General features: G+C 38.3%; 1 protein-coding gene across 1 annotated transcript in view; it reads right to left on the bottom strand.

Moving 5' to 3' along the window:
- Positions 1 to 339: 339 nt before the first annotated feature.
- The window catches only part of GTF2F2 (general transcription factor IIF subunit 2), a 154,595-nt gene continuing 131,069 nt past the window's right edge, over positions 340 to 23,865 (bottom strand). Inside the window, exons 7-8 of the mRNA XM_078433441.1 lie at positions 15,918 to 16,061; positions 340 to 902 (exon numbers count right to left, since the gene is read on the bottom strand). Of these exons, the coding sequence (XP_078289567.1) occupies positions 783 to 902; positions 15,918 to 16,061 (264 nt within the window). The 3' untranslated portion in view covers positions 340 to 782. The remainder of the gene's footprint in view (positions 903 to 15,917; positions 16,062 to 23,865) is intronic.

Raw genomic sequence — 23,865 nt, 5'->3', positions numbered from 1 at the left:
CCTCCCTGATGGGTGTGTGGTAAAATTCTAGGGCAAAGTCAGTTTCTGTCTGAGAAGTTTATAATCTGGATGGGGGAGACATATCTTGAATTGTTGGAAAAATATTTAATTTCTAATTCTTTTAAAAGCAAATAAAAGAAATAATACCCATTGGCCAGGTTTTTTTTTTTTTTTTGCATTTTTTCATGTCACTAACACTAGGGTAAAATAAGCAAGCCAATGGTGAAAACTGCTATCTTAGGTACAAAATAAACGCTCTCTTTTTTTATTAATGGGTGTGAATATGAAACATGATCATCTGTAAAATAATAAAATAAAGACAGCTTTGGTTTTTGACAATTTCAGAAAAAGGAACTTTGGTTTTTTATTGCTTTGAAGACTTTCTGTAGTTGACTTTTTTCTTGCTTTGCCATTCACTTTGGATTTGCATTACCTCAGCTCCTCAGACATAAGACAAGGACAGACAGTCCTTATTTAGAAATCATTTCCTAATTTTACATTTTAAAAGTCAATATTTAAAAAGAAAAACCTTATTAACCGCCCCAATCCCACACCCGCTCCTGAATAATCTAGTTTAATACAAGCCTATAAATAATTTCGTTCGTCAAAAAACACTTAAGTAACTTTACAAGAATTATTGTTTAAAAAATTTACATAGGGAAATTACAGTTCCAGTCATTTTACCCCTATAACAGATGGACCTCAAGTATTTGAGCATCAGTGGTGTTTCCTTAGCACATCACCCTTTAGTTGTTCTGTTAGCATGCTGGTTGAAAGTCTTCTTAATCACTCTTTTCTTCTCCTTGATAATGTCTATACTCTGGCTTCAGCTCCCATGTGTTTTTGTGGGTTCCTTTCACGTTCTGCACACCAATTTCTTTTAAGATTTCCTTTAGGTAGCCCTAAAAACAAAAATCCCCAAGATGAGATTATGAAGGCAAGAAACAAAATTTAAAATAAAACCACACATCAAACTACATTCACAACTAATAAAAATTACGATTTCGAAAGCACAACAAGATTTCTCTATAAAGAGGTTTAATAAACCGCCTTTTGGTTCTATTTATGCAATACATGATAACTGTGTTAAATGTAAGATCATTTGCATTAAGGGATTGGAAGTCCGGGATGCCAACAACCTGAGAGCTTAAAAAAAAAAAAGAAAAGATGTCTGGATGAAGATACACTAGAATGTTACTAGTCTCGATGTTTACTAAGATGATGCAGTATACCAAATGTAATTTTCCCTCAAGTTCAGTGGCCTCACTCAGTTCACAGCTGGATAGGGTTATTCTTGGATTACAATCAGCATTTCAGAAGCAGTAGCATATATAAAAAAAAATAACAAATATTCAGGCATCCAGAATTCTCAGTTCTAAGTGACTCTTCATATGTGCTACAGGCCACTTATTTTTCCTCCTCTGTGATAAGGAAAGTTATTATTTGTGATTAGTATTGTTTGTATCTTGGCCAAGCTTGCCAAGGCAATGTAAGGCCTACGAAGTGATAATAAGACATGCTAAACGCCCGGGCCTGCAGCTCTCTTGTGCCTGGCTCCTCCAAAGGACAGAGGTAACGATGATGCAGGGCAGAACTCCATCTTATGTTATTTTTGGTCCCTGAATATTTAATACACGTTAACCAAATGATTACTCTATTCAGGGAATTGGTGGCTGTGATAAATATAATACCAAACGCCACCTTTACGTGCCAATGCCCAAGGCCAAAAAACACTCCATTATAAAAGGACCAACCTAAGTTAGAGTACTTCTCTCTTGGAGTAAGAGAGGGAAGTTAATTATTTAAAAGTGTTTTTTTCGCCTGCAGAACCAATCCCGTATTATTTTGTGTATATGCTTCAAAGAACCTGCTACAGTATTAGTAACTCACCCTGTGGATAGAAGATGTAATTTTTTTAAAAGTGAAATGAGGCACTGATTTGAAAAATGGTTGAGAAGCTCCTACATAGATCATGTTTAAGGCAGTGCCTTTCCGGAGTATGGTCCTGGGCCACTTGCATCAGAACTTCATGGGAAACCTGTTAAAGAAGCCTCATCTTAGGCCTAGTGAATTGCAATCTCTGGGGCCAGGCCTGGGAATCTGCATTTTCACATGCCTCTAGGAGACTGGTTTAACTACACTAAAGCTCCACAATATCTGTGGGAAGGACTCTCCCAGCTCTAACACTTTAGGATCTTGAGTCCTCCTAGTGTTGCTTAGTTCTCTGAGCCTCACAATTGCTGGAGAGGTGTTAACCAACATAATCAAACACCACCTTACACTGACTGGTATAATGTTCTACTGCTTATAAGATCCTTTCACTTAGGGGTAGGTCGTCCCCTAGAAACAGTGGCTGATTAGCACTGGAACTACATACGGCTCTTTACGTGGCCCTGGATGACGTAGCTCTACTACCAGTGTGGCCTTCCCATTCCAGCAGCCAGGCCCCAGCAGGTGGCAGCAATGAATCAAATGAGGCCTGGGTTTCCCCAGGAAGAAGCCTGCTTGCCTCCCACACTTTCTGCAGCTGCCTCCACTGAAGGATCTGTGCGAATGAGTAAGCATAAAGGCTTGAGACATCCAGGTAACATGCACATCTGCTATCTGCTACTTCAAATTACATTTTTAAAAGGAGACACTGTTCATAAACTACTTTCTAATTAGACAGTATTCACAAAGGGAAACTGATGTGCTGGGCATAAATGATTTTCAGCTTAGATGCCAAGGACGACATCTTTGTAAAATTCCGAAGAATGATTTATTGTGATACTGGCTATGAACCTGCACACAAACAATAAGACAAAGGTGGACGCACTGCAATGGGTCCAAAATGAAGAGAGCAATTGCTAGGAGCGCGACAGTTGTGAGACAGAAGCTTTCCTGATTTAGGATCACAGTATCTAGCCCTGGTACAGAATTCTGTTTTGGTGGAAGGTGGGAAAGAGCCTATTTCTGGAGCTTTAGAATGTTCTAAACTACAACCTAAAGCTATTTTACTCTAACCAAATGAATTAACTTGGCCACAACCTATTAGTAAAGAAAGTAACAGTACTGATAGGGGAACACAGGTCACAAGAGTCGCTGAAGGAAAGACACAGGTAGGGAACAGCGAGATCACGTCATTCCTCTGCTGAAAAATTTTCAGGGACTTCCCTTTTGGTCTACAGGTTAAATTCCAAACCCCTTCACAGGCATCCATTCAGGCCTGCCTTTTCCCTTTGGCCTCATCTTCTAAGAATTCCCTGAACACATACTTACCATTTGTGTGTCTACATGCTTCTAGTTTTCTCCATATGCTGTTTCCTTTCCCTGTCATACTTACCCCCTTCCCTCAAATCTGAACTCCTCAGCCTTGAAGACTTGGCACCTACCTCTTAGGTTTACATTTCACACTGTATGTACCTCAGTGATCGCCCTCATACCACGTTATAACCCTTTACTTCTAGGTCTCTCTCCCATCAAACCACTAGTGGTGCGAATGAATAGGCAGTGCTTAAGAGTAAACAAGGGAACTATTCGGGTGCCTGGTTAAGCGTCCTACTCTTGATTTGGGCTCGGGTCATGTTCTCATAGTTCGAGAGATCTAGGGATTCTCTCCTTCTCTCTCTGCCCCTCCCTCATGCCCCCTCTCTCTCTCAGGGAGAAAAAAAAAAAAAGGAAATAAGGGAACAAGGATTTGGGCAGGGGTGGGGTGTTTTGAGGTGAGATCATTTAGAAGGTCCTATGGACTAAAACTATGCTAACTCTACTTCTTTTCATTTTTAGAACTCAGGCTCTAATTAACTTATAGGGTTATGACCAGGTTTGAGAAATACAAGTTGACTGATTAAATTGTACTACCTGAATTTGAATTATATTTATTACTAACCTCTGTATTATAAGATGGGGACAAAGCCATCTGGGGGAAATTTTAAAAGTTCTAACAGGACTGAAGATCAATTGGCAATCTAACTCTCCTTTTATAAAAATTCATATATTTGCACAAATATTTATTTTAGACCTCCTATGTGACAGGAAGAATGGCAACAGAGTCATTTTCATCCCCAAGAGTTCACAGTTTAAGATTAGGGTATGTGAATGGGGACACAAAGGCATAGAAGCAGACAATCGTAAGTTAAAGCATAGTAAGAAGGACATATATACAGGATATTATGGGAGCACTGAGAAGGGGCACTCAGCCCAGCTTGAGTCATGATCTTAGGTTTGAGGATGTGTATTTGATCCTTTGAATTAAACGGCGATTCTGGGCCCAGATCAAAAGATACTAATTCTTCTCCTCTTATACTAAACACTGACTTTCCAATTTAATCTTTTGCCTGATCCCCTTCATTTTAAACAAAGTATTCTGGAACTCAGTAGGTCACCTTTATGTCACACAGGATTGGAGAGATTTCTCATTACTGCTATGTGCAGTGCTACAAAACAAGATTTGAAATAAACTGACTCAGATCTAGAAACTTTTCATCAAAGGGATGTGTGGGAGACTATTTACAGGAAGTCTGAACTGCAGAGAAAAAAGGGATAGAACATTACAGCTTCCTTGGAAGGAAAAGGCAAAGCAAATACTGGGCCAAAGAGGTTAGGTGATGGGGCACCTGGGTGGCTCAGTTGGTTAAGCATCAGACTTTAGCTCAGGTCATTATCTCCAGGCTTGTGAGTTCAAGCCCCGCCTGACTCTGTGCTGACAGCTTGGAGCCTTGAGCCTGCTATGGATTCTGTCTCCCCCTCTCTCTGCCCTTCCCCCACTCAAGCTCCGTCTCTCAAAAGTAAACACTTAAAAGTTTTTTTTAGGGGCGCCTGGGTGGCTCAGTTGGTTGGGCGTCTGACTTCGGCTCAGGTCATGATCTCGCAGTCCGTGAGTTCGAGCCCTGCATCGGGCTCTGTGCTGACAGCTCAGAGCCTGGAGCCTGTTTCAGATTCTGTGTCTCCCTCTCTCTCTGACCCTCCCCCATTCATGCTCTGTCTCTCTCTGTCTCAAAAATAAGTAAACGTAAAAAAAATTTTTTTTTTTTTAATTTTTTAAAAAAGGGGAGGGGGTCAAGTGATTAGGATGTGGTTTGCATATCTGTGGGTCAAGATAACACTGTGGTAGGCCGAAAGGCAGAAATCCACAGACCAAATTCCTACCATCCCCCAAATCAAGAAAAACATGTGGAGTTGCAAGGCACAGGAGCCTACTATTGCAGTCTCTTTCTCCTTCTGTCCCTCCTCCCACCCCCCCTCATTTCTCGTATCATCTTTACTGCTCTGCGAACCAATCCCAAACCAGGAATTTCAGTTAAACATTACATATATAATAATAAATGAACTATATCTAAATTTTTAGAAATTGGTCAAGAACATGTATCTTTAACAAAGAGCTGATCGCCAAGTATTGATGCTTTAGGTAAGCAAATAATATGACCCTATCAGACTTTTGGTCACAAAATCTTCCCAGAAAGGTTGGAATGAATATCCAGTATGCAGTCTATACCAAAGATGGTACCGGTTAATGCAGACACCCACGGACAATCATTGTATGCTTTTTACAAAGTGATCCAACGCAAGAGGGACATTATCAGTTCTAGGATAATTTCCAAGTATCATTTCAAATGATTTGTGTGATAAATCAGAGGGCTTACTGATGAAGATGTTAGTGGCTCCAAGGCACACAATTGTTTGATTAAAAAAACACACAACACATTAGGCATAAGCTGTGAATGAAGGCAACATATGTTTTCCCTCCTTTACACAGAGAAAACTGTAAACAGGATTGGGAAGGTGATGCTGCAAATTCTCTGGGACACGGGCCATGTCAGTATTTTTATCCTCTTTTCCTTCTGGTTTCACCCCCACTTTCCTACTAGACACTCCCTTCCCTTGTCTTCCTCTCAGGTCACACAGGCTGCATTCCTCCCTTTGTAGATGATGCATAATAAAGTGGCCAAGGCACAAGCCCTATCCCAACTCAGCACTACCTTATGGATTAATCCAAATTCTGGAAAAGCAACTTTATTATTGCATGAATATTTGTATGCTGGTGAACCAACTCACTTTTTTTTTTTTAATTTTATTTTTTAAAAAATTTACACCCAAATTAGCATATAGTGCGACAATGATTAAGAGTCGATTCCTTAGCCCCTTACCCATTTAGCCTGTCCCCCCCTCCCACAACTCCTCCAGTAACCCTCTGTTCTCCATATTTATGAATCTGTTACGTTTTGTCCCCCTCCCTGTTTTTATATTATTTTTGTTTCCCTTCTCTTATGTTCCTGTTTTGTCTCTTAAAGTCCTCATATGAGTGAAGTCATATGATATTTGTCTTTCTCTGACTAATTTCACTTAGCATAATACCCTCCAGTTCCATCCACTTAGCTGCAAACGGCAAGATTTCATTCTTTTTGATTGCCGAGTAATACTCCATTGTGATATATATATATATATACACACACACATACATACATACACACACACCACATCTTCTTTATCCATTCATCCATCGATGGACATTTGGGCTCTTTCCATACTTGGGCTGTTGTTGCTAGTGCTGCTATAAACATGGGGGTGCCTGTGTCCCTTCGAAACAGCACACCTGTATCCACTGGATAAATGCCTAGTAGTGCAATTGCTGGGTCATAGGGTAGTTCTATTTTTAGTTTTTTGAGAAACCTCCATACTGTTTTCCAGAGTGGCTGCACCAGCTTGCATTCCCATAAATCAACTTAGTAACACTTCATGTGCCGGGCACTAGCAAATGATTCACATGTTTGCATATTTCAAATAAACAAAGTTTACCTCCTTTGGGCCAAAACTTTTAAATTTATGTGTTTCAAGATGTGCTTTCTAAACTGTATTTGTTTATTTGTACGCTAAACATAACTTAACCTTGAATACTGACTGCAAGGTATTCCAAGGCTGAGAAATGATGGTTTCCAATTGGGAAAAAAATGTATACATATATAGTTAATGTTAGGTTATAGTTAATTAGGAAAATATAATCAGAAATATACAGATGCACTTGGCTGGCTCAGTCAGGGGAGTGTGCAACTCTAGATCTTAGGACTGTGAATCTGAGCCCCATGTTGGGTGTAGAGATTATGTAAATAAATAAAATGAGAAGAGAAGAGAAGAGAAGAGAAGAGAAGAGAAGAGAAGAGGAGAGAAGATAAAAAAATAAAAGAAAAAAAATCCAAAACTTAACAAAGTAGCAAAAACTAAAATTCCTTTTGAAATTTAAATATGAATTCTTGCATTTTAGAACCATGGCAGCTATCTATTAGTGCATTTAGTGTGAAGTGCGGTTTCAAATGTACAGAATATAAGAAGGTATCAACTGGCATAGTTATTTTTAGTCTATTTGAAAATACTGTTAGAAATTAAATGACAAGCAAAGAGACTATAGGTATATATTTCACCAATAGAGAATTTTTGGTACATTAGCTAGCACTTGCAACCATGAAGTATTATTCACCCTTAAGATATCTGGAATAGAGAGTAAAGTTGTACTTAAGGGCAATAGGAGATAGAAGTTTTTGCTGGCTAAAGATTAAAAAAGGATTGATGAAAATTTGGCAGTTAGTTCCTCAGGTTATCAAAGCTATGAAGTGCCTCAACGATTCCACTCCCAAGAGAAATAAAATCATATGCTCATGCACAAACCTGTACATAAACGTTTACAGTAGCCGTATTCATAATAGCCAAAAGCAGAAACAACAAAATGTTGTAGATCTATATAATGGTATACTAGTTGGCAATAAAAAGCAAGGAAACACTGATAGAAGCCACAACATGGATGAAACCTGAAAATATTATGCCTAAATGAAAGAAGCCAGTGATAAGAGATCACATATTATATGATTCCATGTGTATTAAATGTCCAGAGTAGGCAAATCTATACAGATAGATAGAAAATAGACCAGTGTTTGCCTGGGGAGTGGGGGGTGAAGGTGGGAGAGGGGAGTGACTGCTAATAGGTATGGGATTTCCCTTTGGGATGAAGAAAATGTTCTAAAATTAATTGTAGTGATGGTCACACAAGTCTGTGAATACATTAAAATCCACTGAACTGTAATTGAAAAAAATACAAATATAATTTGTACTGAAAATAAAGGTTTTAAATTGGGGTGGGGGGCGAGTGACCCATCTAGCTCATAACAACAAATTAAGAGAACACCATTTTTATTACCAAATTATGATGAGTACAGTAACACTGCCAATCAACAGTAGCTAGCTCTGTGCATTAGTCCGTATGTACTGGAAAATATGATGGCATCAGAATATTGGTCTTGGGACACTGTAGAAGGAATGGCTCTACAAAGCTGCAATACAGAACTGACACTACAAGGTCTTCTGCCAACAGGCTTATCCTCTGGTATCTCAATTCTCCTGTCAGATAGAGAAACTGGGAGGCTGTGAACACTTATCTAAATCCACAGAGTCATGCTCTCTCTAATGCTAAGACCAATCTAAAGACCAGTGAAATTCCTTTCCAGAGACAATTTCCATAAGGACCATAAGCCTAAAAGCAAATCCTTCTAGCTTGTTCAGAGACTAAATAAAGAAATCAGTAGAAGGCAGTTAATAAGCTTAAAAACTTACTTTTAACTTCCCTTCAAATCAAATGGTGCTGAAGGGTGGGGAAGGAGATTTTATAAGTAGTGATATTTTTCAGATTAAATATAAATTTTAAAGTCCATTGCTTAATTAAAAATTCTATGTAAATTTTGCATATAAATAAATGCCCAATTCTCTTTACTGGGTGCTTATGTTAAATACTGCTTTTATCTACATAATATTTCACATAAAATATGGACTCAATTGGTTATGTTAGTAAATTCACCCCGAATTTTACCTCATTCAGAAATATGGTAAAAAATGGGGGGGGGGGGGGGGAGTGAAACAAAGCATATAAGTTAAAGGAGAAAATGCTATTACCTATGATAAACTTTCTGGTAGATCTAGAAGTTATTAAAATCTTCTACAAATAAATATTAAAATTTCATAAATGTGTTTAAATTTCATCCATTTATATTCAATACAATTCAAATAGTTGATTTATTTTAGTATGACATTTCATATTCTAAAGCTCAAAATATATTAGGTTCTACATCATTAATTAGCAAATAATTATTTTTTAAAACAGAAGTCTCAAAAAAGGCTGTTATTAACATGCTCTTTTAAGAAATTGGTGGTCTTTATTTATTTTTAATTTTATTAATGTTTATTTATTTTTGAGAAGGAGAGAGAGAGACAGAGTGTGAGTGGGGGAGTGGCAGAGAGAGAGGGAGACACAGAATCTGAAGCAGTCTCCAGGCTCTGAGCTGTCAGCACAGAACCCAATGCGGGGCTCGAACTCACGAACCACGAAATCATGACCTGAGCCAAAGTTGGACACTTGACAGACTAGGTCACCCAGGTGCCCTAGTGGCCTTTTTTTAGTAGTATCATTCAAAAATAAACACTTCCATTTATAGGAAAAATGAACTAAAAGGGAACATGTGAACAGAAAGGAAATGATAAAGATTTCAGAAAAAAAAAAGTAAAAAAAGGAAAGTATATTCAGAACAAAACACTGTAATCAAAACACCACTTATTAAGTAGTAAATTTGGGAATATGCTTCAGACATTAAAAATACCTATTTTTATTTTGGATTAGGAACTGAATGAGCTAAGATAAAGCTTAGATCCCATTCTCTATGTACCTGGCTTAGATCAATGATGATGATTCTTAATAATACAGAAATGACAAAGCCTGACTGAGAGAGACATTAGTCTTTTTCCCCCCATTAAAAAAGGGGGTTACTATTGTGAGAAAAATATTTTCCTTGCTTATCTACATATACAAGCACATGTCTGAATACAGAAGAGGCAACATGGTAAGAGATATTCCTAGACTGAAGTCAGGACAATTGGGTTCAAGCCACTAGGGAACTCATTCTCTGGGTCTACAAGTAAGAGAGACTAGATAATCTCTAAGATCATTTTTACCTTTTTTTTTTTTTTTATCATTTTTTTCATCATTTTTACCTAAGATCCTGAGTCAGATACACACACACACACACACACACACACACACACACACACCCGACATCTGTATATGTATATATGTAGATAATTTATATGGTATATATGTATCATAATTTACAAGATTTATATGTCATGAAGAGGAAACACGAATACTGTCGTCTGGCTTGAACAATTTAGGGAATAGTGGTCCCTAAATGGGGACCTAAATGGGGAAGACAGAAGAAAAAATAAATCAAGAGTTCTGTTTTGAACATCCCAAATGTGAGACAAAGGTGGGAAAGGTAGTGGGCTCTGGCTGGCAGAGTACTCATAACTCCATCCTCTTGGTTCAGGAATGGGCACACAACCCCCAAAAGATCAATTAACATCTTCCCTGGGGCTTTTATTAAAATAATTAGGGCAAATATTCCCTTTTTTCTTAGAGGCTGCTAGCTGTGAGGTGTTTGAGGAGGCCATTTTGGCTATCATATGGCAAGATCCCGCCTAACAGTAAAGATAACACATAAGAAAGAATAATGAGGGCACAAATGTGGAAAGATGGGAAGGGACAGTTCTAAAGTTCTAACTAATATTAGTGGCTGTAGCCAGTAATGTCTAAAGCTAGATGCATTCCTGAACTTCCCAGCTACATGAGCCAATAAATTCTATTTTTGTTTAAGTTAGTTTGAGTTGAGTTTCTATTTTTTTCTTTAAAGTCTATTTATTTTTAAGAGAGAGAGAGAGAGAGAGAGAGAGAGAGAGAGAGACGGGAAGAGGAAGAGGAAGAGGAAGAGGAAGAGGAAGAGGAAGAGGAAGAGGAAGAGGAGAATCCTAAGCAGGCTCGAGCTGTCAGCGCCGAGTCCAATGCAGGGCTCGAACCCACAAACCGTGAGATCATTACCTGAGACGAAGTCAGACACTTAACCGAGACACCCAGGCGCCCCTTGAGCTGAGTTTCTATTCTCTGCAACTAGAAGAGTCTCAACTAATTCACATATCTACAATAGCATATACAAACTCTTTATCTTAAATAAGCTCTATACCCAACATGTGGCTTGAACTCAAGATCCCAAGATCAAGAGTCACATACTCCACCGAATGAGCCAGGTGGGTGCCCCTGTAACAGCATATACTTATAAATAAAAAAATTTGTTTGACAGGAGAAATACTCAGGTCATACTTTCCAGACATTTTATCCTTAAAAAAAAAGCCTACCTTCTTGTATCTTACTGAGGCCAAATTTTGCTTCAATTACTTCTGTTCACACTTTTACTTTAAGTCTATCTAGAAACAAATTCTGAGGATTAGGTTAACATTGCCTTATTGCTGCAATGGCTTTGTGTATTGAAAGCCCACTTTGTCCGAATAAGCAACTGCCTGTCGAGCAATGTTTAGTGCTGGGACCTTGAAATATGGGCACCAAATTCCTCCAAAGTCAAAGCCACACAAATGTTTTCCTAGATTTTCCTGTTAATTTGAACTTACTTTAGTAAAAAACATGCAAATTGTATAATTAAACAATGGTCTGCTGGACTGACATGACTGGGGACTGCTGATTCAGAAGGAATCATCAATAATTAAAGATCAACTTCCCTAGATCATGCCTGGAAACTGGGTGGATACAGAACAAGAAAATTAAAGAGGTAACCAGAGCTGATTTTCAAGGATACTTTTGGCAGAAAAATACGATTCAAGGAACACTGGTAAATGGCTGCTATGCTAGAGAGAACACAGTGTCAAGGCTCAAAACGGTCTTGGCAGTTTGGTGTTTCAAAGGGAGCAATTATGGGGCGCCTGGGTGGCGCAGTCGGTTAAGCGTCCGACTTCAGCCAGGTCACGATCTCACGGTCCGTGAGTTCGAGCCCCGCGTCGGGCTCTGGGCTGATGGCTCAGAGCCTGGAGCCTGTTTCCGATTCTGTGTCTCCCTCTCTCTCTGTCCCTCCCCCGTTCATGCTCTGTCTCTCTCTGTCGCAAAAATAAATAAACGTTGAAAAAAAAAAAAAAAAAAAAAAAAAAAAAAAAAAAAAAAACAAAGGGAGCAATTAGGTACAGCTCTGAATGGTTTAAATTTTGAAGGAAATGCTGTGTATTTCTATTTTACAGATACAATAAGATATGAAGAAAGGCTAGACATAACAAATTCAAGGTGAAAGATCAAATACTGCATGGGAGAAATAATAGGCTTCCTCTGGTATTTCACATTAAAGCCCAAATTTAAATCATATAAAAACATCCCTTTAAATGGATATCATGTTTCTGACTTTACATCAATTACCAGAGCTTGGCCTTTTAAAATTGGCTTATTTACCCTTGATGAGTAACTTTAACTCCTTCATTGTTCATGCAAGTCACATGCCAGCCAATGACAGAAAAGGTCTGGCCATAAGGACAGTTTCTCTGATCAATAATTTTGCTCATGGAAGTGAAAGTTTTTAGGAAGAAGAATACAGAGAATAAGAACTGCAAAAACAAGAACAATATCTCGGGTCCACTCCATGTGTCAAAAATTACACTCTGAAGGTCAGAAAGCAAATGGGAACTTAAGAATATGGTAGCAGTGTTAATGAAATAGAGAATGTGTTAAAGTAATAGAGTTCATGGCTGGAAATCTGTTATCAAAGGGGGCACTGGGGGCCATCAGAAAATGAGAGAAAGTCATTAAATGCATATACTAAAGAGGTGATTAACACAAACAAGATCTCTTTTCTCCTCTTTTACACAGGGGCTCAAAAACTGGTTTGTGTTAAACATCAAATGTATTTAAGTACCCTGTCCAGGCTAAATGGCAGAGCTGGGACTTGAACTGAGATGCCATTACTCCAAATCCACCACTATTTCCATCATACCAGGAAGCCCCTTTCCTGGATCACTGATCTTCATGCTATACTGGGTTCTTTCATTCTTCTGGAATTGCTCAGATTAAGATCAAATTAGTAAGGGTATATTGATGACCATGAGTACAGACTCACTTACGTCCGGTGAAGCTTTTAAAGGGGATAGTTATCTATACAGAGGAAAGCTGAACTTGGGCCACTTCGCAGGTCAATGGGATTGCTAATTCAATTCAAATACGAGAGGGAGGTGGAGAGGAGATAAAATAGGAGACAGAGAGAAAGAGAGAGAGAGTCACAGATATCGGGTTGGAAGGGAGCACAGTGACTATCCAGTGTTCCTCAATTTTAGGAAAGGAAGTAACTCCCCCAGATCCCAGTGGGTAGGTAAATGGCAGAACCCAACCCATGCTGACCCCTTCCTGCCCCCTCCTCTAGGCGGAGATAACTAAAACCCTGGCGTTCCACACTTAGTTGAGACTGGCTCTCTGTCTTCCTTCTCTTGCCAAAAATGACATGAGGCCTGTCGAATCCATCTGAATCCATCAATTCATCTAATATTTACTGGATTTCTACTATGTTTACATTGTAGAACATATGAATATTTAGGGCTATGACTAATACACAACCCTCCTTTAAGAACCTTATGCTTGCTGAGGCAAACTGCCTCTAAACAATAAGACACTTATAAAATAATTTAGTTTCTAGATCAGTGGTTCACAAGCTCTTTGAGGTTCCCAAACCTTCTATGAGAATCTGATATTAACTATGATCTGCTCCCCAGAAAAACCCACATATTTTTGCACATATTCAGAAGACTGCTGGATCTCCTAAAGCCCATCTACTGACCATGAGGTAAGCAGCTCATTCCTTTCTTCTCCTCTCCCTTCCCTTTCTTTCTTCTTTCTCTCTTTCTCTCACTTTCTTTTTATGTTTGTTTATTTTTGAGAGAGTGAGTGAGTAGAGGAGGGCAGAGAAAGACAGAGAATCCCAAGCAGGCTCTGCAGCTGTCAGCACAGAGCCCGACATGGGGCTGGAACTCACGAACCATGAGATCATGACCTGAGCCAAAACAAAGAGTCAGACGCTTAACCAACTGAGCCACCCAGGCACCCCTAAGAGCTCTATTTTAAGAGATTCACTGAGCACCTCTACATAAAAATTATCTGAAACACCAAAACTGAGAGAAATACTAGTTATTTCTTTTCTCTGACACAAAATGAATTTTAAAAATAGTATGTTGGGGCCCCTGGGTGGGTCAGTTGGTTAAGAGTTCCACTTTGGCTCATATCATGCTCTCACAGTTCATGGGTTCGAGCCCTGCTTCAGGTTCTGTGTCTCCCTCTCTCTCTCTGCCCCTCCCCCACTCGTACCCTCTGTCTCTCTCAAAAATAAATACACATTAAAAAAAGTAGAAAAGTAGGGCGCCTGGGTGGCTCGGTCGGTTAAGCGTCCGACTTCGGCTCAGGTCATGATCTCGCGGTCCGTGAGTTTGAGCCCCGCGTCGGGCTCTGTGCTGACAGCTCAGAGCCTGGAGCCTGTTTCAGAGTCTGTGTCTCCCTCTCTCTCTGACCCTCCCCCATTCATGCTCTGTCTCTCTCTGTCTCAAAAATAAATAAACGTTAAAAAAAAATAAAAAAATTAAAAAAAAATAAAAATAAAAAAAGTAGAAAAGATAAAAAAAACAGTATGTTGTTCCACGTTAAGAAATTGGGAAGCAAAGAAATTGTCTTCTCTAGTATCATGTAAATGTCCTTCTACATACAAATGCTTATTTTCCTATATCTAATGTGTGTGTGTGTGTGTGTGTGTGTGTGTGTGTGTGTGTGTTATTCCATGAGAATATACTGTCTGCATTCAGTTTCTGGAATGGCCTTTTTGTGTGTGTATGTATGTATGTGTGTGTGTGTGTGTGTGTGTGTATATATATATATATATATATATATGACACAAGGATAAACTTCATTAAACGTAGAAAAAACACAGCTTAGCTAATGAATTATTCTATTTCAATTTTTAAAAATCTAGTTTGAAATGCTGTGTCTAAGGCTTTGATGGTGAAGGGAGTGAAGTCGTTAAGAGGAGCTGATAATGGCAGCATGAGCACTTGCCTCCTATTAAAAAAAAGTAGTTAGATCTTTTGGAATTTAATTTCTTAATAAAAAAGTGAAAGATTGAAATGTAACAGTGAAATCTGCAGAAATGGGAAAACTACCATCAATATTGAAATTTCCTAAGTTATTTCCTAAAGCTTTGAATAAGTCAGAGTGTAAAAGGACAGAAAATAAAAGAGATTCCATTTAATTTTTAAAACCCTGTAAATAAATACTGTTACAATTCAATTCTCTGCTTTGCTAATGTTAGGTGTAAGAAAGTGAAACAGAAGGAAATGTGACTCAAAGACTGGAGAAAAGGGATTTGGATTCCTTATTTGTTACCAGTGTTTTAATGGATTAGAAATACAAATTGTTAGCAAATAGGCACAAAAGTCTGGAGCAGGGATGGAAAAATGATTATTTATAGTACAAACTTTCTAAAACATCAACTTAATAAATTTTTCCTTAAAAATGGAGAACAGACCAACAGACCAACCCAACCACAACCTCAACCAACACTGGAGCAGTACACAGCTCAAGTGTAAAAGGACCTAATGTTAGTGCTAGGTAAATTTTGATTAAAAAAAAAAACCCGCAAGACAGAGATGAACACCCTCATCATGACAAATCAGTATGGCTCTTAAAGGAAATGCAGTTCTTCTAGAAGGCACATTTTCAAATATATGAAAGAAGCTGAGTGCTTTTGGAGGGAGGTAGGGGAACAAATGAAAGACTAGGCTTGATGTCAAGGGATCAGTCAAAAGAAGGGTATATCTACTTTATCTTCATATGGAACTATTAACATAATGTATTTGAAATCTAAAATAATGAAGCTGATGTCACCAAAAAATAACCTGTATTAAGACATCTTTCCTGAGTGTTGAAATAAACCCTGACATTAGCATAGGTGCACGTGAACTTCTTCATATATGATACCCTTCTCTTCAGAAACGTCATCTCAATGAAGCAGGACATACTTAAAGGATCAATGTGAGCATATACATACCACAGGTTGTTTTGTGATGTCCACCAAGTCCTTAAGATTGTAATACTGATGTTTCTCAAATGCTGAAAATAGCATGTCTAAAACGTGTTGTTTATCAGCTCGAGCTCGTTTTCCATCTTCTTTCTTTTTCCTTTCATATTCAATCTAGGTGCAAAAAGCAAAAGTAATAAAGGCATCAATCCAACATTCTCACTCTGAAATATAGGCATTCTCTTTTTATCACCCAAAAATATGATTAATTTCAAGCTGTAAGGCTACAGTTTAAAGAGCAGTTCAGACTGCTCCTGGGGCTCCTCAGACCTTGAAGGCTCTAAGAGGTATCAACATGCCATCTGTAAACCAATTTCATTATTTCCAAAAGCTTTATATAATGCCTCCATTTGCCCCCAAATAGCCTTTCTGTGCCAAATTAGAAATCAGTGTGGCTACTGATTTGCTCATGGTGATCAGAAAGTCCAACTTGCAGTTCCTTTGTTTTTATTACCCAAAATACAGTAAAATAGTTTATCTAACAGAAACAGTTTGATAGGTAACATCTTTCAAAATTGAGGTTTTTTGGGACAGACAGAAGATTAAAAAGCAGGCATATTATGAAGAGGTTCTCTAGGAAGTGAAAAATTTGAAAAGCAGTGGTAAAGAGAAAAGAATGTAGGCAGTGACAGGAGGCCTTTTCTCCTCCCCACACTGCGTGACCTCCTTGAACACATAAAATGAAGTAAGCTTACTAACAGAAAATGGTAATAATACATACTCAGTACTCAAAGCACAAGCAAACTATTTTCCCCAAATCCCCATTTTATCTTAATTCATGTGAACTCTAAATTCAGCTGTATAATACACCTTCATTTGTAACATAAAAATAAAATACCTCTTATTCAAATAAAAATGACACTCTAGGATCAAATGGTGTGTTTGTCCTGTAGTTCTATGTACCTTTATGCATGCTAGATTGAAAGCAGTGGCACTAAGAGAAGGTACAAACTTTCTCCTTATGTTATCCTCTAGAGATTTCATCAGTTGTAAACAAAAAAAAAATTACTTAAAAAATTTTTTTAAATTATTTATTTTTGAGAAAGTGCAAGTGGGGGAGGGGCAGAGAGAGAGAGAGGAAGACAGAGGATCCAAAGCAGGCTCTGTGCTGACAGCAGTGAGCCCGACGTGGGGCTGGAACTCACAAACCATGAGATAATGACCTGAGATGAAGTAGGAGGCTTAACTAACTGAGCCACCAAAATTACTTTTTATTAGGCAAACTACTGAATGGGAGAAGATACTTGAAACTGACATATTAGATAGGGAGTTGATATCCAAAACATATAATGAACTTTTAAAACACCAAAAAAAAAAAAATTTCGATAATCCCCCAAACCCCCAATCTGATCAAAAAATGGGAAGCAGATCTGAACAGACATTATTCCAAAGACATACACATGGCCAACAGATACATGAAAAGATGCTCAAACCACTAATCATTAGCGAAATACAAACTAAAACCACAATGAGATATCACCTTACACCTGTCAGAATGGCTAAAATCAGAAAGACAAGAAACAACAAGCGTTGGCAAGAATGCGGAGAAAAGGGAACTCTAATGCACTGCTGATGGGAATGTAAATTGGTACACCGTGAAACAGTATGGAGGTTCCTCAAAAAAATAAAAATAGAAGTACTGCATGATCCAGTAATTCCACTATTGTTTACCCAAAGAAAAAGAAAACACTAAATCAAAAAGATATATGCACCCTATGTTTGCTGCAACATTATTTACAATTAGCCAAGATATGGAAGTAACCTAAGAGTCCATCAACAGACAAATGGTAAGAAGAAAAATATATACACAATGGAATATTATGCAGTCACCAAGTCACATCATTATGCATGATGAGATCGTGCCATTTGTGATAACATGGATGGATCTAGAGGGTATTATCCTAAGTGAAGTAAGTCAGACTGAGAAAGACAAATGCCATGTAATTTTGCTTATGTGGAATCTAAAAAAACAAATGAGTAAACAAAAAGAATCAGACCTAGAAATGCCAGAAGGAAGAGGGGAAGGAGATGTGCAAAATGAATGAAGGAGAGTGGGAGATAATAGGCTTCCAGTTACAGAATGAGTTAAGACACGGGAATAAAAGGTATAGCATGGGGGGCTGCCTGGGTGACTCAACAGGTTAAGGGTCCGACTCTTGGTTTCAGTTCAGGTCACTATCTCACAGTTTGTGGGTTTGAGCCCTGAGTCGGGCTCTGTGCTGATACTGAGGGGACTGCTTGAGATTCTGTCTCTCTCTCTGCCCTTCCCCACTTGCTCTCTCAAAATGAGTAAGTAAACATTTATATATATATAAAAAGGTGGAACACAGGAAACATAGTCAATGATACTGTAATAGTGCTGTATGGTGACATGGTAGCTATGCTTGTGGTGAGCACAGCATAATGTACAGAGAAGTGGAATCACTATGAAACTATACACCTGAAACTAATCGCATTGTGTGTCAGCTGTACTCAAAAGAATTTTTAAAAACGTATTCTTCATTGAAAACATGCAACTTATATTCACTCGTTTCAGCTGGTTAAGCTTTTAATTTTTTAACGTTTATTTATTTTTGAGACAGAGAGAGACAGAGCATGAACAGGGGAGGAGCAGAGAGAGAGGGAGACACAGAATCTGAAACAGGCTCCAGGCTCTGAGCTGTCAGCACAGAGCCCGACGCGGGGCTCGAACTCATGGACCGTGAGATCATGACCTGAGCCGAAGTCGGACGCTTAACTGACCAAGCCACCCAGGCGCCCCTATTTTTTATTTTTAAAATAAGCTTATTTATTTTGAGAGAGAGGGAGAGAGAATCTCAAGCATGCTCCATGCTGTCAGCACAGAGCCCGGCAGAGGGCTTAATCTCACAAATTGTGAGATCAGACCTGAGCCAAAATCAAGAAAGAGTTGGACGCTTAACCCACTGAGCCACCCAGACGACCAAGCTTTTAATTTTTTAAAGAAACATTTCATTTTAATAAGGTATTGTAATAAAGCATAAAGCATATTAGAGGAAATATATATATATATATATATACACACACACACACACACACACACATATATATATAGCAGCCCACCTAGTAAATAAAGGCAGGCTCGATGAAAGCTGGCAGAGAACATTCTCCTGTGCATCAACTGGAATTAATGTAGGAGAAAGAAAGAAAGAAGAAAGAAAAAAAGAGAAATGTATTTCAAAACCTACAGCTAAATTACTGCATAAATGCCACCCTCATATAGTTAGGCTTACTCCCTATATTTTACAATAGAGATTTGTTATAAGAGAGATAAAACTTAGTTTCTATTGATGTTAAATAGAGAAGAGCAGTGTGACTAGAAAAGTCAGAAGCAAGACTGGAGAAGAGATAGACCAGAGCCACCTATGACCAAGGAGAATATCCAAGTCTTCCCAATATGGGGAAGATGTAAAAAACAGATGAAAACACACATTTAAGGGCAAAGGCAGAAATACAGTGTCTGTCCCAATTCAGTAGGAGATGAACAGACAGCAAAGCCCCAAAGGGATGGACCTGAGGTCCATTCAAAAATTTTCTCTCTCTAGGATCAAAAGGAGGATAAAAGTGGGGTGCCTGGTTGGCTCAGTTGGTCGAACACACAGCCTTTGAACTCGGGGTCATGAGTTCAAGTCCCACCTTGGGTGTAGAGCTTACTTAAAAAAAAAAAGAAGGATAGAAGCAAGAGAATAGGTACATCATGGAGAAAGTAAGCATGACACACCAGGACAAAACACACAAATCCAAGCAGGAGTGTCTTTGGGTTAAATAGAGAAATATCATGGAATGCGTTAAGGGATTACTATTTTAAGTACTGCTTTGTTGAGCAATGTCTAAAATATATTATGTTCCCTGTTTACAATTGTACTTAGTTTGCATCCTGAAACCCCCTTCCACTCTTGCACCTCATTTGAATGGTTTCATGTTTTGTATTAAGATGAACAATCCAGGGGCATCTGGGTGGCTCAGTCGGTTAAATGTCCGACTCCTGATTTCAGCTCAGGTCATGATCTCACAGTTTTGTGAGTTTGAGCCCCGGGTCCCGCTCTGCGTTGGCAGTGCGGAGCCTGCTTAGGATACTCTCTCTCTCTGCCCCTCCCCCACTTGTGCTGTCTCTGTCTCTCTCAAAATAAACACTTAAAAAAAAAAAAGAAAAGTCTGGACTAGGAGATGAAGTTGTTATAATCCTTTACTCTAGTCAAGCGTGGGATAAAAAAAACTTAACTTGGATCTAGAAAAATAAAGGGAGACATAATCAGATTAAGAAAGGGTGAGGAAAGCCTACTGCCTTCTCATAGGCTTGAGTGGGATGTGGGATTTCATTTAGCTGGAGGCCACAGGTCCTCAAGAAAAATACTACCAAGGAAGTGAGGACTGAGTGAAGGTCCAGTGTTGGGCTTCGGTACTCTCTGCGTGCAGCCACAGTTGCATGATATTGTGTGTGCCCTCCTGTCCCAGCTTTAATTTATGCCGAGAAGGTGGAAGAGTTAAATTCAGGAGACAGTAAAAATAAGCGATGGTACATTCAGCTTCCACCCTTAGGAGACTCTTCCTTGTGTGAAATGCCTGGAGAAGCGAGGAAGATTAACAGGAAAAATGTTTTCAAATACAGACAATCCCCAACTTAACGATGGTTTGACTTATTTTTCAACTTAATGATGGTGTGAAAGCAATATGCATGCAGTAGACACTGTAAGTGGAGTTTTGAATTTGGATCCTTTCCCGGGCTAGCAACATGCTGTGCAATCCTCTCTCACGGTGCTGCGTGGCGGCAGCCAGCTGGAGCTCCAGGTCAGCCATGCCATCACCAGAGTGAAGAACCCCTACCCTCACAGCCACTCTGTCTCTTACTTTCAGCACGGTACTCAATACATTACGTGAGATGGTCGACACTTGATTATCATTTGGCGGTAGAGGATTCTGCCCAAATGCAGGGAGGCTAATGCGAGTGTTCTCACCACATTTAAGGTAGGCTAGTCTACACTATGTGTTGGTAGGTTAGGCGTATTAAACGTATTTTCAATTTTGACTGAAACCCCATCAAAAATTGAGGAAGAGCTATAAAGAAACCTGCTGATAAAGCAAGATGGTCCACTTCAGAGAGGGCACATACTCTAATTGGTAGCAGAGAGAAAAACCTCGTACAGGTTTGTCATCAAAGTTGTTCCAACCCCAGAGCCACATGACAGAGAGCCGGAATCAAAGGTAAGAATTTAGAGTAAGTTGGAAAAGAACTTTAAAATCAATACTAGAATCAGAGTAAGGGTCAAATTAAGTTGTGGTTCAATGTTAATGAGTAGTGAGAGAAGTACCAAATTCTACACAGATCGTTTTGAAAATCTTGATTTACATGCTTCAACCTCAAATTTACTGTATTCAGCGCTGGTGCTTTCCTACTTTAGATCTGGGGGAAAAGAGACTAGAAATGTGCTGTGTTAACGGTGTCTATTGATGGCTCAGTATCTATGGGCAGTGCAACCGAACTTTAGTGAAATAAAAACACTTAAAATTGCAATCTGAGAACCCAGGCATACAAAATAATAACAGCAACAAATTGGCAATATTAATCCTTATCGGAGAAACTAAAATAACAGAAATTTAATTTATTTAAACACAAAAAGCAAAACAGAACATGCCTTTAATGTCCTCAGGGTCTGTACTGTGGGATAACTTATAGAAAAAGACTGTTGTGAAACAAAATTTTTGTACTACAGCGTTAGTTAAATCTCTGCTTGGTAATTTCCAAGACAGGCTTATAATCTAAATTTTACTCTGTGGTAGCACGTAGTTCCAGTGGATGTATGTAAAATTATAAAAAGGGACAGAATTGATTTCCATGGTCATTAAGTTATTAATGACTAACCTTATACCCAGGACAAAACCAAGGTCCTGAGGTAACTTTTCTTTTTAAAACTGAACAGCACAGAAATGGCAATCTTAATATTGTAGTACTCACAATGTTGTATGTTGTACAGATAAAATTAATTCTACAAATAAACGACAAATGATATGAACTAGTCTATTAAGGAGAAGACTATAGTGTTAACATAATGTTATTTCTTCTTTTAGCTCTTTTCTCTTTGGGCATTTTGTTTCATACTGGCACACCGGCACTGTAAGAAAATGGTGACACTCAAAACAGTCGCATATCTAACTTGTTAGCAGCCACCACAATATACTGGTGGGATAGTTACTGGACCAGAAATGGCTATTATGTGCATTTTAATTACCGATATTATATCTGCTCCAGTGGCCATAGATCAATGCACAACCAGCTGCATGGAAATAAATGTCAATTCATAAAGGACTTTAAACTTAGTCTCCAATTGAAAATTTTATAATCCAAACAAATCTATTATACACAATTTTTCTTTCACAACAGAAAACAAATTATTCAAGACTAAAATACAACCACGTGTAGAAAATCCATTGTGGTATGGTATAGAGATACTCAACCATCATTACTGAAACCTTAATCACTGACAACAATTATAAAAGCCACCCACTGCCAATTAAAATACTATAATACAGATGTCTGTAAATTTCTAGATTGTTGTTTGCAGAAATACTTTGATTGCTTTGTCAAGGCAGTCTTTGTGGAAGCTTTTAACTTTTGAAGTGAGCATGACAGCCTTGAATATCATGGTTTGCATTTAAATTCTTACAAAGATCCTCCTCACCCCTAATGCTTCTATTTTTGCAGAGTGTGTTTTTATCTCTTGGGAGGAAATTAATTCTTTAGAGTCCGTGAGTTCTTGGTGTGCAAATTCAAATGGACAAAGCATGTAGCAATACTTATACTAATACCAGGCAAATACTGCTGATAAGCCTTTATGATACGGTCCTACAATTATCTATTATTCATTTAGCGAAATTCCAAATTTATACATAAAACTAAAAAACCAAAACCACTACAACAAAAACAAACCCAACAACCGTACCACAGTTAGTTGCCACACTGAAGGAAACAGAATGTGCATAAAAATAAATTTTCTTCCTAGTTCCTGGGGATTGACCTCAAAATCTTATGTAATCATTCAACTCCCTCCAACAATGATTCTCTAGTTAAGTTTTTCTAATTTTCTATCACTTTCTGACCAAGAGTTGTCGCCAAGAAAAAGAAGGGAAAGAAAAATATTTTTTGAAGCTGGGGGCCAGAGAGGATGATAAAGACAAGAAAATATTAATTCTTTTTAAAAACCTTAGGTTTGCTGGAAAGAGACTTCCTGGTCTCCTCTCAGGTATTATTTTTGGCCCTACCCCCAACAGGATAGATGGCAGACAAAACTATGAAGTTCCTGTCTCTTTGAGTTGGTGGCTGCATGCTACAATTACCAAGGAAACCTGAAAAATTTTAAGATAGTTGGCCTCCACCGTAGATCAATTAAAATCAATCTCTGGAGGTATTTTTCTTTTTAAAAAGCTTCCCAGGGGATTCTAGTGTACAGCTAGCACTGAGAACTATTATCTAGACAACAGAAGACAGAATTCCTCATGAGAAAAGGCCGAAAAGTGTAGACCACATGTGAGAAGGCTGTGAAATTTACACATGCTAGATGATGTCCACAAAGCCAACGAAACCACATACAGAAGCATCCTTACTTGCAGAGATGGAGGGAGCTGGAAGGAATCTAACATATCAACTCATTCTATGTATGTCAATCTGTAAATTGTAAAATGTACTATTGTATTAGTATGCATGGATATTTTAAAGCATACACAAATTAAAAAACTTAAGGACATGAAATAAAAACAAGCATTATTTTAAGAGTAAGCTTTAATTTGTCAAAATTGTAAAATGCATTTTGGTTTGGTTCTGAAAATATACTATTCAATCTTCACATTCTGGATGCTTGTTTTTAGGTGAATTCCAAATTATAGTTGTTTTTTCTTTTAAACAGTA

The sequence above is a fragment of the Panthera onca genome, chromosome A1 (genome assembly GCF_046562875.1).
Source record: "Panthera onca isolate mPanOnc1 chromosome A1, mPanOnc1 haplotype 2, whole genome shotgun sequence".
NCBI classification, from domain to species: domain Eukaryota; kingdom Metazoa; phylum Chordata; class Mammalia; order Carnivora; family Felidae; genus Panthera; species Panthera onca.
This window is presented reverse-complemented; position numbering and strand designations above follow the sequence as displayed.